Below are 17,871 nucleotides of genomic sequence, written 5' to 3' on the forward strand. Positions count from 1 at the left end.
GAAGAAATGGAAACTTCGCATCTCCCTCCAAATGCAATAAATCCAGCTGTTGATAAAGGAAGACCCCGATCTGCGGGAAGGGGAAATGGAGAACTAAATAAACAACCTTCCCCTTATACAAACATACAACAAGACAATGCTCACATACCCAAAAGACAGATGTCTTCCTTCCAAAGCCCTCGCCCCTTCTTTTGGTTGCTCCGGCATCTCCTTTTGTCTTGACAACAAACCTCAGAAGGAGGATTGCTGGTGATAGCCCCGCTTTACAGATGAGGAAACTGAGGACCGGGGACCACGGGTCACACAGCTAGCTTCCATCTAACTGCCCCCTCCTTCCTTATTTTAAAAGCGAGTTTAAAAGCAAATTGACCTTCTCCACCTCTGAGAATAACATCTGTCACCAAGTCTGTCCCTCCTCCTCCCTAGTGGGATTCTCATTATTTATTCAGCTACAAAGGAGTCATCAATTAGTGTCCGAGGAACTGATGATCTGGAGTGTTAGGACCCTCCAGCCCAGGAGGACTTGGCCTGGATGGACCAAAATTGTGTTAGAAAACTCATCCATCAGCCGTGAGATGAAAACAGCTTTCAATACCTTCAGCGGAACGGAATCGAGCCCTTCGGAGCGCTCCCGGTTCCCAGGCAGACCTCGGGGGGTGTGGGGGTGGGAGTGGGTGGGAGAGAGAGAGCAAAGGAAACGCGCACAGTAGCTCGGCCCAAAGGAGGGCCAGCTCCCCCAGGAGAGCTGAAAGGAAGAATCTATCAGCGGGCCCCAAGCAATAACCACACCGACCGCCGCGACAAAATGCCTCTGAGCTCCTTTTCCCAAACTCCTTTCAATCCAAATAAAGATGTTTTCTGACATCGCTGTTCCAAGGGGATGTGGAGCATCGTTTCTCCTTCCCACCGCCGGTGCCCGATGTTTCACAGCCTCAGAGGAGAAACTCGAGGGAGTCTTCTCTGTGAAATTAAAATGCAGTAACACCACCCATGTGCCGGTTTCCGTAACTAAGCGGATGATTACATGGACGGTGTTTGGGCTTGGTTTTATTTCAGGGTCAGACATGTGACTTCATGACTGTGACAAACTCCCCCTATTAAAGAAGGGTAACAACTCATCTTGAGCCTTCTCAGAGAGTTGTCTGGGTCACTAGGTGCTTAAATGATGTATTGAAGGTAGGATTTGAATTTAATTCCTCAAGACTTCAAGACTGGTTCCTTCTAAGTCATTTTGCCTTTTCTAGAGCTTTTGAATAAACTGGATTTTGCTAACAGCTCTGTGTGTGTGTGTGTGTGTGTGTGTCTGTCTGTCTATGAAGAATGGGCCCCTTATTTGGACCAAAATAACATTTTCCCTAAAAGAAGTCAGGCAACACCAGGTGCTTCGATGTTTTCTTCTCTCTCTCTCTCTCTCTCTTTCTCTCTCTCTCTCTCTCTCTCTCTCTCTCTCTCTCTCCCTCTCCCTCTCCCTCCTCCTCCCCCTCCCTCCCTCTCTCTCTCTCTCCCTCTCCTTCCCTCCCTCTCTCTCTCTCTCTCTCTCTCTCTTTTACCTCTCTCTCTCTCTCTCTCTCTCTCTCCCTCCCTCCCTCCCTCCCTCCCTCCTTCCTTCCCTCCCTCCCTCTTCCCCTTTTCTCCATCTCCTTCTCTCTCTCCCCATCTCTCCTCTTTACTCCATATGATGCTAAAACACTTACATGAACTCTGGGAAAGCTCACTGTCCATATAAACCTCCTTAAAAGGGAGGAAAAAGGAGAGAAGGTGGCGACAAACAGACTGAAAGATTTCAATTGTAAAACAATAACAACAAAGCAGAGACTGGGGATAATGGGAAAAGGGAGGAGAAGTGGGACAAGGAAAAAGAACTTGAAGCTGCCAAAGGACAACGACCCTGCAGATTGCCGTTATCCGAAAGGGCCCCAACCGCCCCAAAAGACATCACTTCACCCCATTAGCTTGTCAATTCCAACCGATTCCCCGGAGCTGCTGCTTAAATGAGGGCAATGATTTCATAGAAAGCTCCAGGAAAGATTAACAAATGCACTGATTGCTCATCCAACAAATCACCATAGAAGGCCACCTCTTTGCCACCTCGATCAGCCCCCTGAAGTGCCCACTCTCTTGCATGGGAAGCCCCTTCCTTGCAGAGGTGACAGTCAATTCTACCGGAGGAAGACATCAGCAACATTTTGAAATTCAGACTAGGGCATCTGGGGGTCTCCGCTGATCTACCAGCTGGGTGGGGAGTAAGGGGCACAGCTACAGCTGAAAGAGGAATATTTCTGTATCTTACATGGTTTTCCAGACCGTTGTTGGGCTAATTTCCACAATGGCTGTTACAATGGAATAATAGCCCTTTGGCTAAACCTACCAGGCTGCCAAACTCATTACTGACACAATATCCCATGTCCTTGCCTTGCAGGGGTGGGTCCCAAGCTTTCCTACGGCGAAGTCTGAGACCCCCTCCTGTAAATTTCATAAAATGCAGCTGAGATTTAGGAATGTAGAGGAATGAAGGCTGAAAGACAGAAGGAACCAGCCCCGACCGAGAAAACCCTTTAATAGAAACACTGCTGGCCTTTTGTTCTGGAGATCTCAAAGCGCTGCTTCTTAAAAACAACAACAATGGCAAAACTCGGCCATGGCGAGGACAGTTACCCATCAGATGAGTTATTTCAGCCCATCCTAGTAATGGCCTTTAGCATTCGGGGACCCATTCTGGAAAGCAAAGGAAGCTACAGAAGAACTTTGCATCCCAAGAGAACTCATTGGGAAGAGAGATTATGCCCAAGAAGTAATCTATAAAACAGTAATAAGTATAACTTTATACACCATTCTGAAAGAAGAATGGCTCATCATCAACGATCAGAGGAAAGTGTTGTAGACAGAGAGAAAGAAACACATAAATCCCCACGACTCTGAGAACTCTCCTCACATCCAGGAAATGATCCGAGATCTCAGAGGCTGGACACAGTGGATGTTGGAGGGCTGAGGAAAGACGGGCACTACTGGTATTCTGTTAGCAGACTTGTGAATTGACCCACTCATTCTGGGAAATAATTTAGAATCGTGAATGACAAATGGCCGTAATCGCACTACCGTCAATATACCTTAATGAGGTCGGACAGAACGATCCAACACTGATCAAAAACATCCATAGCAAGACTTGGTGTGGTAGCAAAGACCTGTGAGTAAAATGGACGCCCATCAGGCAGAATGGCGCATGGATAGAACAATGTGACTGGTACGGAGGCGAACCTGCTCCGTTTGCAGAACATAAATGCTACTGAGCTTCTGAAGACGGGGTATAGACCCGGTGATGGTCTGTGTCGCTGTCCAAAGACAGCTCTGCTTATTTAAGTTTGGGGGTCTCATCACCTGGAAGGCTGCGAGATGACCAACTTTGGGGCTACTGCAATTCTCCAAGACTGATTGACTACCAAGTTTTAATGGAGCCACAATCTGTATCAATGAAGGGGATGTTAACACTGACGAAAGTGAAGGGAGAGTACTAAAGTGTTTTTTAAAGCCGACCAGAGGCAAGTGGCAGCAATAAATGGCAAGGAAAAAAGTCACCCGGAATTTCTTTTAAAAGACCAACTTCTAGGCTAAGGATCATAGAATCAGTACCAATTCACTTAATTTCCTACATGTGCTCTGTTTCCAACAAAAACGGATGCTCCTAATGGATCCTGGTTTCAAATCCTTCCTCTAACACTCAGCTATGCTATGCTATGCTATGGGGAGGCCATTCAACCTTTCTGAATATCAATTTTCATCCATAAAAAGGGCATTGACAATAACTGGAATGCCCACCTCACAGGGCTGCCATGGGCCTAAAAGGAGACAATTTGTAGAAAGTCCTTTCTGAGCATTAACACATTATATAGATGATGATGATGATGATGATGATGATGATGATGAAAGTTCCCTATAAGGGTAAGATAATTCAACTTGGACTTAATAGATATAGAGCCAAATTCCACCCAGTACTTCACTATAGGTGTCCCCAAAGTCCTATTGGAGCTAGAGCTTTTTACATTAGAACTAGCAGAGTTTATGCACATTCATAAAAGAGGGAAAAGACAGGAAACATTGGCATAAAAAGGCTCCTTTCCCCCAAGATGGGCACGACTTTGCCCTTTGTCTGGCTTCCAAAATGACTTAAATTTATTCACAATGGCCCCAGCACTGGTTTGGCCAATTCCCAATGAGCCAGGAGGTGATCCTCCCTAACTTTTCCCCTTCACAGTAACTTTTACCGACGTGCTGGGACGGAGACTATATATGCAATTCAGCTATGGATTCTATCTCCTTTAATACAGTCTATTTCCTCCATCATGGAGATGCTTCTTGCCTTGGCAAGACTGAGAGATGATCAATGGGCACCTCAGGGGCGCCAATGGTATCCTCAGGGTGTCAGGAGCACCTGAGGAAGGCTCTTGCATGGTGAGTTGATCCCTGATAATGAACTTATGGAAGGATATGAATAAATGTTACATAGAATAGGCAAGTATGGATGGACTGCGATGCGCATTGTTGGAAGAAATGCCCATGGTGATAAAGTCCAGAGTATATATAGATGTTTCATGTCAATTTTCTCATAGGGGAAGATGGATAATGAATTGTAGACGTGATCACTGGCTCTAAACGGTGCCTGAAATCTGAAAGATGGATAGAAAATGAAATGTCTCCTACCAGAGAGGAAGGAGATTTCAGTCATCTGGAATCGGGATTGGCCATATATTTGACCCCAGACATATTAGTATATAAAATAATATAATTAGTTTATAAAATATGAAAATTAGAATATTGGTATGTACAAATCCAACATTTAGTGATAAGAAATTCTCATTTTGCATCCCCCACACTCAGGAGACCCCCAGTGGGGTCATGACCTACAGTTTAAGAAGCTGGAATCTGAGCACCAAGCCGTTAAGTGACTTGTTCAGAGCCGGCGTGTATCAGGATGTCAATGTCTGACTTCCAATTTCTTGACTAATATTAAAAAAAAAAGATGTTGTTATAAATACTTTTCATCTCTATAGAACCTTTCCCTCTGTCACTGACTCCTTGGGACATATCGCTAACAATGGGATTGCGGAGTCAGAGTCTAAGTAGTTTGCTCACTTTTCTGGCATAATTCTCTGTTGTTTTTACCGAATGGTTGAAGCAGCCCACGGTCATCCTAACAGTGAATCATCATGTTTGTCTTCGACTCCACATTGCCCGCTTCCATTTTGGATCACTCTTGTCACCTTAGGGGAGGGGGGTCGCAGGTAAGGCCTCAGAGTAGCTCTAATTGTCATTTTTCTTGTCATTCATAACTCAGAACATGTAGTCACAGAGTCAGTCAACGGGCTTCAGTCATATCCTTTTGACCAGTTGTTTATTGGGAATTGCTCCTGGTTGAACAGATCTGCATCAATCCCCTAGCCCTCATAGCCAGCAGACCTTCCGGCTTCCTGAATTCACACTGATATGGCGCTAGGACCCCCCTCCCCCAGGGTACGAGTTCCATCCAGCCACCCGGACTTCCGCGCGGCCATACCTGCCCATCCTGCCATTCACGTCCCCCCAGAAGTTTGCCATGGAACGTTTTCCCTCCATGCCGGGGGCCTTCCTCATTGTCTCCGGACATGGCGAGGAAATGAGACAACCACAAAGTGCTCCTGGATGTCTTTCTGGGAGGGGACCCCCGGCTTTTCACGGCAAATGCTGGAAAGAAGAGGCGGTCTGGCCCCTGGGTAACGAATCTTTGGCCTTGGCAACCCATGAAACAAAGCACAATACAAAATGGCCCTCAGTCTTGTTTGGGCCCCTTCCAATTCTGCAGCGATGACTGCAGAGTGGATGAAAAGGAGGCAGAGGGTGACAGCAATCGTAGATATTATATTAAGAAAAAAATCACTATTTCTATTGAGAAACCAATGAAGGCAGCATTCTGTGTTCCTCTGAAAACGCTTCACTCACAGGAGAACCATTGTATTCTGGTCACTTGATCCTGAATATATTTGTACTGATGAAATGAGAATCCTGAACTTAAAGTAGACTTTGGTGAATCCCAAGAGAAGGAGTGTTCTCAATAACGAAGGGATGAAGCGTTCTCCCGCTTGCCAATTAACCTTTTCCGATGGCCCCTTCTCAGAGGATGAGGGAAAGGAAAAGATTCTTGCCAAGGAAGGGCTGGCTCTCTTGACGAGTCCCCGTCCATTAAACGCATCCCCCACCCCGGGTCGCGCCACAATGAAACGAGCCCATTTCCATTCTTAATCAGCGCCAGCTAATAACCTGATGCTCGGGCTCAGTCTCACTTCACTTCCCCGACTTTCCCAAGTAACGAGGGTATTAATTAACCCGCAGTCCACTGGCGGTGTAAAAGCATCGGCTCCCTTGTTAGCGTACATCATGTCTTGTGTTCAAAGGTGAGAGAGAACAGACTCTTCCGAAGACGAATGACTCAAATGGAAATTCAGATTCGAAATTGGACGCCTGGTAATTTCTCATTAGGGCCGGCAGCCATGGTGGCAGCTGGAACCGGGAGGCTCTGTCCCCTCTCAAGAGTCTGGACTCTGAGGGGCTGTTTTGCTCACAGCTGGTAGCCCAGATGATGGCCTTTTGTGCTGGAGATGAAATGACTTAAGTGGTTCGCAAATAGCCTGACCCGGGGTTTTCCAGAGAGAGCTTTATTTCCATTATGATCCGGCCTCCATGATTCTATTCACGAGACACCCGCCGGGCTGAGGGGGAAAGATAATGGATCTCCGAGTTATCGTTCTGCCCTTACTTCGCACTCACTTTGTCACTCGGAGGAACTTAACTCCGTGTCTGCCCGCCACCGGCGCCTGCTCCCACCAGCTTCCATGCAGACGTTAACACCCTGACGTAGCTTACTTATCTCAGTTGAATTTCCCGGCAGTTCAGTGAGTGGATCTCGCAGCTCTTATTATTTCCCGTTTTGCCAGATTGGAAACTGAAGCTCACACAGCCTGAGTAACACCACCAGGCACAAAATAGCAAGTTCTCAGCAACGGGATTCGAACCCAAGATTCCAAGGCTGGCGCTCTATCCACTACATTGTACCATCATCCTCTTCAACCTTTGTTTTCCTGTCTGTGAAATGGGAATGGTCCTACGGCACAAAGACCCACCCAATGGGGATTAGGAAGTCATCCACTGATACCTGGAGAGTCATAAGTTTCAGAGATGGAAGAGAGAGAGATGGAGCTCCTGGGGCGAACCCCATCTATAAGTCTCACCACCATGGGCAAATCCTTTAGCTTCTCTTCAGCTGGAAAGTGAGGGGTGGGACTAGATGGCTTCAAAACCCCATTTATCTCTAGTATCAATGATATCATGACCTCAGGAGCTCCTATAATTCAGCCCCCCCTCCCCCTGGCCCTTTGTCCTTGTTTCTATTAGCAACAGTGCCCATCTTGGTACTTAATTAGAATGATGCACTAGAGCAGAGAGAACTCTGGGGTTCCCAGTCAGTAATGTCTACAGAGGGCTTGGCAAACTTGGCCCCTTCTGACTTTGTGGACATAACTAAACCTCCCTATGACTGGGATTCCGCCATGTCTGCAGAGGCGTGGGCTGGACACCTTGGAGGGTGAGCAGGGGACACTGTGCTTGGGCTGCTGCCCTACTACTTTGTGGGCCAGTTCCCTGCTCTTTTACCTCAAATGAAAGGAGGTCTAGGCAGAATTCTGGGCAGGTCCCGCAGGGTTCTATCACCATCTCTCTTCCAAGACTTAGTCACTGACTAACCATGCTCTGCCCCTCTCACACCGGACACAGCCCCGGCACGTTAGTAATGCTCCTGGTCACTTTATTTCTCAGGGCCGTCTAATCAGCTGCACGGCCAAGTCAGCGAATGATGGGCATGGAACGACTCTCTCTTCAACCAGCTGGAACTGGACTCATGGAAAAGAATAATCCAGGAATTCCAAGACAGAGTGGCCCTCTCCCTGATCAAAGTCATGTGCTTTTTAGACGTCGATCAATTAACATTTATCAAGTACCTACTGTGTGCCGGGCACTGTGCAAAGCACCCAAAACCTTCTTAAAGCCCCCAGTGCCTTGGCAGGTCCCTCTGAGACGGGCTCCTACCTCTGGGGATGAAGCACTGCTCCTATCTCTTAATTTCATGGCACATTTTCCATGACAGTTTTGTCTAAATTGTCCATTTGACATGATATCTCCTTACAGATGCACTTACATCAGCACCAGGCAGGAAAATGATATTATGCCATTTGGGTCCAATAATTCATCTCCCTGATAGTCACATCATGTGGCTGTAAACAATGGATCAGTGACACATTGATGGGAACTCGCAAAAAAAAAAAGATCAGGAATCTTGTTTACAGCTGTAAAGGGGAGCTAGGACCTGCTACTTTTGAAGGACTTCTGGGGCAAGTTCAAGGTCCTTATAATCTCAGATTTCTTAAAATTATAAAATTTTTGGTCTGGAAGAAATCTTAGCAGTCACTAGGACAAATATCAACTCTCCAAACACATACTCACCCTTTCAATTTCTTTCCTTCCTTCTTGCTTCCCTTCTTTATTTCCTTCCTTCTTTTCTTCCTTTTCTTTCTTCTTTCCTTGTTCATCCTCCCTCTCTCCTTTCTTTCCTTCCTTCCTCCTTTCCTTCCCTTTCTTCTTTCCTTTGTTTTCATCCTCCCTCTCTCCTTTCTTTCCTTCCTTCTTTCCTTCCCTTTCTTCTTTCCTTTGTTTTCATCCTCCCTCTCTTCTTTCTTTCCTTCCTGCCTCCCTTCCTTTTATCTTTCCTTCCCTTTCTTCCTCTCTCCTCTGTTTTCACTCTCTTCCTCTTCCTCCATCCCTTTCTTTCTTCCTTTCTGTCCTCTTTCCTTTCTTTCATTCTCCCTCCCTCACTCCTTCTTTCCTCTTTTTCTTTCTTTCCCTCCTTCCCTTGCCTTAGTAGCTAGTATGCTATAATTTTATTGATATAGATAGTCCCATTGAGGAAATTCTATTTATCGATACAGATTGGCTCCCACTCTGCCAACAGTATCCATGAGAGTTGTCTGGGGACAGTGGGAGGTTAAGTGGTGTGTGCAGACTGGCCGAGCCGGGATGTATTAGAGGCAGACCTTGATTCCTGCTCTGACTGCTCCAAGGTTGGCTCTTTCTTCTCTACATCGGGGCTTAAACTTTTTCTGCTCATCGCCCCTTTTTTTTTGCTGGAGAGATTTTTATGTGACCCCAGGTAATTGGTATAGAAAATAGGTACACCTATTTTCTGAGAAGAAGGAATCATTTGATGACCCCCACATTCAGTGATGAGACCTGCAATTTAAAAAGCTGGGCTCTCCAAGACAACTTCTCCCCCACCAGAACAGGGACAGAGAGGAAACTGATAGAGGCAGAGGTGAGAGTAAAGAGGGTTTGGGAAAGGTTCCGTGTACGGAATGGGTCTGAACTGAGACGAGAAGGAAACCAGGAGGCCGAGGTGAGGAACGAGAGCATTCCAGGCATGGGCCGGCCAAAGAAAATTCCCAGAGCTGAGAGAGAGAGCGTCTTGTTCCCAGAAGAAGCCGGAGTCCAGCCCCACTAATAATCGTGTTACACTGTATTTGTATTTAGGCGGTGGAATGTTTCCAGTTACATTTCGATCTGGTTCAAGCAGTACTGGGGGTTTTGTGGGGAGGCCTGACCTTGAGCACACGGCAGTGAGCAATGACTGACCAGTCCAGAGTCACGTGGCTGGTCGGTGTCAGAAGGTGGACCCTGAACTGAGGTCTCCCTGGCCTTGTGGCCAGCTCTCCATCAGCGCCTCTATCTTGGCTGTCAGGATGCGCATGTGACAGATATTTTCATTTCCATTTTCTGGAGAGGTAAACCAAGACTCAGAGAGGCTAAGGGGGCTTGCCTGGGGTCACACAGTTAGAAAATGTCCGAGATCATAGGAAGCTCAGCAGGCAAGACAACCTGGGTAAAGGATGCTCTGAGCATTGATTTTGCACTCTAAGGACCATGGGACTTTCCCATCCACCTTGCAGCTGAAATCATCAGTATGTCTTATCTTCCTCCATAGAATGGAAACTCCTAAGAGGCAGGACGACCTCACTTCCAGGACTCTGGACTTAGTGAGTACCTAGTGCTCTGTACACAGTAAGCACTTAATAAATGACTCATCCCTTCATCATAGGAACTCTGTAAGTATTGGCTGAATGAATGAAATATTTTCCCCCTCTGTGCTTTGTGCTGCCAATGGGGAGCAAAAACAAACAAAAACATCTGTTTCAGAAGCTTAGCTTCCTACTCCTCAAGCCAGTGAGGGAGGGTTCTTAGGTGGATGTCACCAGTTCTTCTGTCACTCCGGTGTGCAGCCATCCCGTCAGGGACCTCCCTGGGTCAGATTTCCCTTCAGCCAGGGAGGCGTTAGCTCCCATCTACTCATCTGAGGGTTGACCCCAAGTCACCAAGTTTCCTCCGGAGAGGAAAGAGGCGGGCAGCTACTGGTCTCTGCCATTTTATTTGTCCTTGGCCTCCAGGGATGAAGGAGCCTTCCTGGACGGGAGTGTCCTGACTGTCCCATTCCCATGGGAAGGCACCGAGAACCCTGCATTTGCCTTCCAGAGCATGGGGGTCACACCCCTTCAAAAGGGGCTTCGGAGGATGAAAAACACCCTTGGACATGGGGATCACAGCCCTTTTCATCTGCCTTCCCTGAGTCTCCCATGAGATCTGGGACTCCCTCTGGATTAAGGGTAAGAGCCCAAATTCAGGGTCATCAAAATGGCCTGAAGAGTTACTCCTTAACTCATTTATTACAACGAACAAAAGAGGTAAAGTTCCCCGGGCCCTGAGGTCAAGGATAAGAGATTCAGTTCAGAAAAAGAGCAAGTACATTTCTCCTTTACTTTTCTATATTCTCCCCCAATGCTGGATGGGTGGTGGGAAGGCCGACATAGTGATATATGGCTGGGGGAACTGTCCAAAGTTTCGGAAGCGCTCTTTAGAGTTTCACAAGAAAACTCATTGAAATCTCTGGCCCAGAGGGTCCACTTAGGCTCAATGTGGTCCCAGACAGAAAGAAAGGCCTGGAGCCACAAAATAGTTGCAGTAGAATTCTGGGGGTGAGCCAAAAATGAAAAGGGAATAGAGTCGGGCCCAGAGGAACTGGGGGATGAGTAAATAAAATGTACTCCACGAATATAATGGAATAATGCTGTCATATCCAATGAGTGAGAGGAACTCAGGGAGTGAAAGGATAGAGCGCGCCCATTGCCTGGAGAATGGCTGACTAAATTGTCACAAAGAAATATGATGGAATAACGCACGCCATGTGTCCTGGCAGACAATCAGTCCAGGAAAACTCGAGCAAACCTCCATGAGGTGATGCAAACTGAACCAGAGGAACCAAATCCACAATGGCGGCAGGAGAGGCGGGAGAACCCCCGCAAGCTTCAATGGGCCAAGCTTGGGCAGAGAGGAGGAAGCACACATCTCTGCCCTCAGCGAGAGGGGGAACCCCCACAAGCTTCAATGGGCCAAGCTTGGGCAGAGAGGAGGAAGCACACATCTCTGCCCTCAGGGAGACGGGGACAGTCTGGGGACGTTGCCTTTACTGCCAATGGAAAGGATGATATTAATGAGGAGAGGAATGACGACGATGACCGCTAATACTTTTATAGCCTCTACAAGGTGTCTGTTATTATCCCATTCGATCCTCAACAAGAGTCCTGGAAGGAGGCACTAGTATTGCCCCCATTTTATAGACACTGAGCTTAGGTGACTTGCCCAGAGTCACCAGTTGGTGAATATTCGAGACCAGATTCGAACTCAGGTCTTCCAGACTCTAACCACTGCCCCACATTGTACAAACTTGAGCAAGTCGCAGAGATTCACTTGTCTCATCTGTACAATGGGGACCCCGGCCCTTGTGCCGCCCACATCCCTGGGTTAGAGTGAGGGAAGGACTTTGTAAACAGCCAAGCACTATATACATGGGAGTTACTGTCATTGCTGTGATCAGCATGCAGGAGGGTGGGGGTGTAGAGAGAGGCGGGTAATTACAGGGCATCGAGGAAGGAGCATGGGCTGGTAGATGGGACGCTGGGCTCAGCGTCAAAAAGACCCGAGTTCAAATCCAGCCTCAGATACCAAGGAGCTAAGGGAAACCTTGGAAAACCATCTCACCTTCTGTGCCTCAGTTTCCTCATCTGTAAAATGAAAGGACCAAACCTGATGGCCTTGAAGGTTCTTCCAGATCTGTCCCTATGATCCCATGCTCAGTTATTCCGTCATTTCGGTTGTGCCCAATTTTTCTGTCCCAATAACCGTTGAGTTTCCTACCCAAACTGTCTTTTGTCCAGAGTCGGGAGCGAAGACCCGGACACATGGTTGAAGTGACCCACTGAGTCTCGGAGTTACCCTGACTGGGGGCCTGGCTCCCGTCCGGCTCCCAAATGCCCCGCACCAGCCTGGAAGGAGTGTCGTCATCCTGGTCGTTAAAGAGTGAAAAGTCCTTGCCTTCTGTCTCAGAGGAAGAGAAAGAAGTTTCTTGTCTCTCCTCAGTACTAAACCATAGGAGCGCAGATGATGCTGGAGGAGACGACTGGGTTCACTCCCTTCACTTTGCAGATGAGGAAACTGAGGCACAGAAATGCTGGATGTGTCTCCAGGGTCACACAGCTAGTCAATGCCCCGGGCCCAGTGCCCACCCACCAGCCCATGTTCCCTCTCTTCATTAGATCCCTCCTCTAGAGTGTAAGCTCCTCGAGGGCAGGGGCTGCTCCAGGTGTGGCCCCACCGGCCTTGCGCAGCGCCTAGGACGGGTCAGGTGCCCAACAAACACTTGGTGATTGACATCCTCCACATCTGGCCCTGGCTCGGCCAATAGGAGCCCCCAAAGCTTGTGGGGGACTGACCGATGGCCTCCCTCGCCTCCTCCCCACCCACCTCCGGGGGAACCCCACACAGCTGTCGAGGCTCGTCTGAGCACCGCAGAACGGAGGCTCCACGAAGGCGGGCACCTCTTGCTGTCTCTGTAGCCCCAGCCCTAACATTCTGCCCAAGCAGCCAGTGTTGGCCTGGTCATGAACAAGCGCATAAGCACCCGGGGACACCTGCCATCGTGGCTAAGCCCTTCTGGGAGGCGCAGCTGCAGCCCCCTCCCCTTCCCCGCCCTAACACCAGATGCACCCACGGACCCGGCACAGAACTTCACCGGAGACCCAGCCCGGGCCCCCTGTGATGCCCCGAAGCACAGCGAGCCCCCTCCCAGTCCCCACGGACTCTGCCTGAGAAAGCAGAACGGCTTTGGGGGCACGCGCAGCAGGGCACCCACCTGCACTTGGGCAGGGCTCAGGGCTTCCCACGTGTCCTGGGCGAGAGACCGCTAATGGTAGCGGTAACAAAAACCCACCCATTTGGATGGTGCCTTAATATCCCCTGAATAATGCCAGGAAATAGGTGGACGGGCCTCCCGGGCCCATTGTGCAGATGGGGCAGCCAAAGCCCGGAGGAACAAGGTGATTCCTCCACGATCTCCCTTCCGAGGGCAGGATGTGAGCCCGGGCTTCCCAGCTCCAAGAGTGTTATCAGAGCCTGCATATGGCAGAAGGTCCAGCCCCTTCCTGCTCCCTGGGTTTGTGGCACAGGGTCAAACCTATGGACTCACACTGAACCTTTTCCCTCTTTCTTTGGGGCTTTGAGGGCCCTTGGGGGTGCGAGGTCTTAACTTCCCTCTCGTCTAGAGACCTCAGCTTCCTTCTGGGGAAGTTGGACTGAGAGCGGCCCTCGCCACATCCATCTACGGCTAAGTTCCTCCTCCTCCGCTCTGGACCTCAGTTTCCTTTTCTGTAAAAACGAGGAGGTTGGATTAGAAGCCTCTGTTGGCTCACCCACTTCTAACTCTCTCCCTGGGATCCTACTGAAGCTACCCACAGTAACTCTCGGGGCACAGCAGGCTCAATCATGACAACTTTGTTCTCGTGCTCCCCGGGATGATCCAGGTACCGCCGGCCTTGAAAGATGACCTGCTGGATGTCACACGAATGGGAGCTTTGGGTGTATGGACTGGACTCAAAAGCTGCCGAGGGCCTCCTCCCTTTCCAACTGGGAGTCAACGCCGGGATTCCCGGGAAACTTCCCACCACGTTGGGAACTTTAGAATCCCTCCTAGAAGTGTTAGGAACTTGAAATGAAGGATCGTGCGCCCCAGTGAGACCTGGCCAACCACTCTCAGGGTTGCAAACAGGACACCTGAGGTGCCTCGTCTGGCCCAGGAGTCCCTGGGCCAAAAATCAGCCCCTGACCCCAAGCACATCCTGGAGCCAGTCAGCCAAGAGGCCAAGGAGGGTCGGATCAATGCAATAATTAGCCCCGGCTGGAGGCCCCCCTTCTGCCCTGAGGTGCCCCCAGCCGGCACCATGGTGTCTCAGTTCATAGGGAAGGCACTAAAGCCATTTCAAAACAAAATGGTCCTTCTGAAGGAGCCCAGAGCGTATTTAGCAAGGAGACTAAAGTGGCCTTCCAGGCCGCCCAGTGGATCCCATCATCCCTCCAGGCAGCCGCGAATGACAATCTCTAGGTGAAAAGTCAAGGAGGCCACATCTGTCCCCCAGAGATTGCTCTGCCCGGGTCACCCGGAGGATGCGGGCATTGCCCGGCACTCTGTGGGCACCTCTGCCCTGGCTCCACACTCTGCCAGTCAGGCCACGGTCCCCCCTCGGGTTTCCCACTGGGCTCCGGCTCGGCCCCTGCCTTCCCGGGACTCTGGTTAAAAGTGGGGGCCGGGTGCCAAGGCCGGGCGGCCGGGAATCCTTGGCAGTGCCCGTCCCAGGCCGGCATCCATCTGGAAAGGGCACGCAGGGGCTGATGGGCAGCGGCCCAAAGCACGCACCTCCCCCCCAGCTCTCGGGCCGGCCAAGCCCCGGGGCAGCGCCAGGGCGCACGCCGCCCCTGGCACCGGCCCCGGCCTGGCAGCCCCCCGCGGGTGCCCGGCATCAGCCCCGCTCCCGGCCGGCAGGAAGTCGCGGCGCCTCCTTACCTGTCTCTTTGTCCTGGACTTCTTCCAGGTGCAAGTCATTGAGGAGGTGCTCCAGGATCTTCTCGGGCGTCCCCGACACCACCACGTATCTGTCGGAAAGCAGAGAATCGGAGGAGTCGTCCTCCGTGGAGGACTGCGAGCGGTTGCTCCACTCATCCTCCTCATCCTCCTCGTCGATGTATTTGAAATAAGGCACATCAAAGGTAGGCAAGGGCAGCTCGCGGCCGCCGGGGAGGGCGGCCGAGTCCTTCCTCTCGAGCTGGGGGTCAAAGACCCTCAGCCGCGAGCTCCCCATTGTGCCCGCCTCCTAACAAAGGCATCTCCCCCTCCCTAGATGCTCCGGGCTCCTGCCATCCCCCAGCCTCCCCCAGAAGGCAGCCGGGCTCAGTCCATCTGGCTGCTGGGGGCTCTGCAGTCAGCTAGGACGTTCCAGAGGCGGAGAGAAGAGAGGCAGAGGGAGGGAGGGAGGGACGGACGGAGGGAGGGAGGGAGGGACGGAGCGAGCGCCGGAGGGAGAGACAGGGAGGGGAGGCAGGGAAAGACACAATCCGGGAGGGAGAGACGGACTAACCGGGAGGAGGAGGAGAAAGAAGGGAGGAGGGGGAGGGGGAGGAGGAGGAAAGGAGGGAGGAGGAGGAGGAGGAGGAAGAGAGGACGAGGAGGAGGAGGAGGAGGAGGAGAAGGCGGCAGCCTAGCCACGCCACCAGCCCCGGGCTGCTGCTGCTGGGGGGAAGCCCGAGCCTCTCACCTCCAATCAGTGTGGCCACTCCCTGACGTGGGGGCCGGCCCGCATGACGACACCTTCTTGAATACCAGGACAGTTCCGTCTTCCCCTTTAACTTGCAAGGTTGTCACTTCATCATCTTGCTGTAATTTGGGGTCGGGGGAGGGAGGGGAGGGGAAGGAGGAGAGGAGAGAAAACAAAGAGAGAAAAGGTAAATACTCGGTGAAAGGCTGGGAAGCCCCAGCAGCAGCGCGGGCGACGGGGGTTGCTCCAAAGTGGCCGGGGGGAGGGGGGCGCGCTATGGGTTCGGGGGGCTCGAGCATCTCCTGTTCCCTTTAAAGGACAGTTGAAGTTTTGTTGGTTTTTTTTGGGGGGGGAAGGGAGCAGGATCCCTGAATCTGGATTCAAATCCAGCCTTGTCACTTCCTTTTTGCCGGTCTCAATTTCCTCATCTGCAAAATGAGGGCATTTAGGGGATCACGGGACTAGGGGCAGCAGGGACCCCAGAGTCCGTCTAGCCCAACTCCCGCATTTAACATTTGAGGAAACCGAGTCCCACGGAAGTCTCTTAACTCGTCCATTGTCGAATGGGGAAGGATCATTAGGACTGGGATTTGAACTCGGGTCCAGCTTCATGGGTCTTTAAACCTTAGCATCAGCTGAGACTCAGCGCCCTGGAAGGTCGCTTTGGGTTCTAAAAACAATAATCCCAGAGAAGCCCAGAAACCTTTTCCAATATCTGAAGGGGGAAAAAGAGTCAAAAACGAGGGCACAATTATCAAAAGCAAAATGCCCAAGTCCCCGCATCAATGTCCTGAACTGGAGAATTCATGAGGATCCCAAACAATCGGGGTCTATTCTCTGACTCGCACTTTCTGTCCTGGGAGCTGGGGGCCCTTTGGCTCGGCCCTCCCCCAGGATCTGCGACCTCCCCCCACACACACCCTGGGAGGCCACTCTTTGGGGGGGAGCAATTCCACAGTCAGCTTTCAAGAGAGGTCACTGACTTGGGGCGTCCCTGCCTTTCTGGGCTGGGTGACCTCTGAGTGCTTCAAGGCCTGCTCCAAAGGAGCCCCTGTTAGCAGCCCACCTAGGCTGTTCTGGGTCAGGGAGCCGGCCCCGCCCATCTCAGAGGGAGGGAGGAACAGGGGGGAGGGAGGATGGGGACTGAGGGGGTGATGGGGGGAAAGAGGAAAGGGAGACAGAGGGAGAGAGGAGAGGAGGGAAAGAAGGAGAGAAGAAACAGAAGGAGAAAGGGAGGAGGAGAGAGAGAAGGGGGAGGAAGGAGAGGCAGAGGGGGAAAGGAAAAAGGGAGGAAGAGGGGAGAGAAGGGGGAGGAAGGAAAGGCAGAGGGGGAAGAGGAAAAAGGGAGGAAGAGGAGAGAAAAGGTGATGGGGAAGAAGAGGCAGGGATTGGAGTAAGGGAGGAGAAGAGGGAGAGGGGAGAGAAAGGTGGAAAAGGCGGGGGGGGGGGAGAAGAAGTAAGAGGACACCAGAATGGAGTTCCCTTTGAGCCCCCGAGCCTCCCTCCTCGCCCTGAACAAGGGGCACCTGCAGTTAGGGCTCCTGGGGAGGGGGCCAGGTGTTGCTGCTGCCTGCGCACCCTGGGTGTCCGAGAGACGCTGACTGAGGATCTGACATGGATCTGGGCCTCGGGTGGCTGCCGGGGCGGTTTTTGAAGGAAAGCTGAGGTCAGGAATTCTGTCCAACAACTTTGAGGGGGGCAAAAGCGGGCAGAAATAGAAGGCAGGGGGTGCATTAGGAGCCCCCCGTTGGCTCCCTGTACTTCACACTAATGACGGCAGTGTGTTGGGAAAGCCCCCGTTTGTTTCAGGGCTTAACAGAATATCTTACAAATAAATTACATAATTACAGATCATGCAGAGTATATCACAAATTATACAGAGCGTTACTCAACACCTCCCCCAGCTAATGGAGCCCCACCCTAACTGAGGTTCTTGTCACTTCTCCTGCAGCAGCCCCCCTAATTTGTCACTTACATACTCCCATCCTTCAATAAGCTGCCAGAAGTATCCTCTGACCATGAACCATCAGTGGCTCCCTATTGCCTCTAAAAGAAGGTACAAACAAAACCCTTTCCTCTCTGCTTTGTCCCCACTAGTCCGTTCCAC

At 50.9% G+C, this 17,871-nt stretch overlaps 1 protein-coding gene across 1 annotated transcript in view; it reads right to left on the reverse strand.

Moving 5' to 3' along the window:
- Nucleotides 1-17,871, reverse strand: part of RAPGEF5 (Rap guanine nucleotide exchange factor 5) — a 228,013-nt gene that overhangs the window by 57,521 nt on the left and 152,621 nt on the right. The window contains exons 10-11 of the mRNA XM_052001415.1: nt 15,765-15,883; nt 15,017-15,105 (exon numbers count right to left, since the gene is read on the reverse strand). Coding sequence (XP_051857375.1) covers nt 15,017-15,105; nt 15,765-15,883 — 208 coding nt within the window. The remainder of the gene's footprint in view (nt 1-15,016; nt 15,106-15,764; nt 15,884-17,871) is intronic.

Source organism: Antechinus flavipes, chromosome 5 (genome assembly GCF_016432865.1).
Source record: "Antechinus flavipes isolate AdamAnt ecotype Samford, QLD, Australia chromosome 5, AdamAnt_v2, whole genome shotgun sequence".
Lineage (NCBI taxonomy): Eukaryota > Metazoa > Chordata > Mammalia > Dasyuromorphia > Dasyuridae > Antechinus > Antechinus flavipes.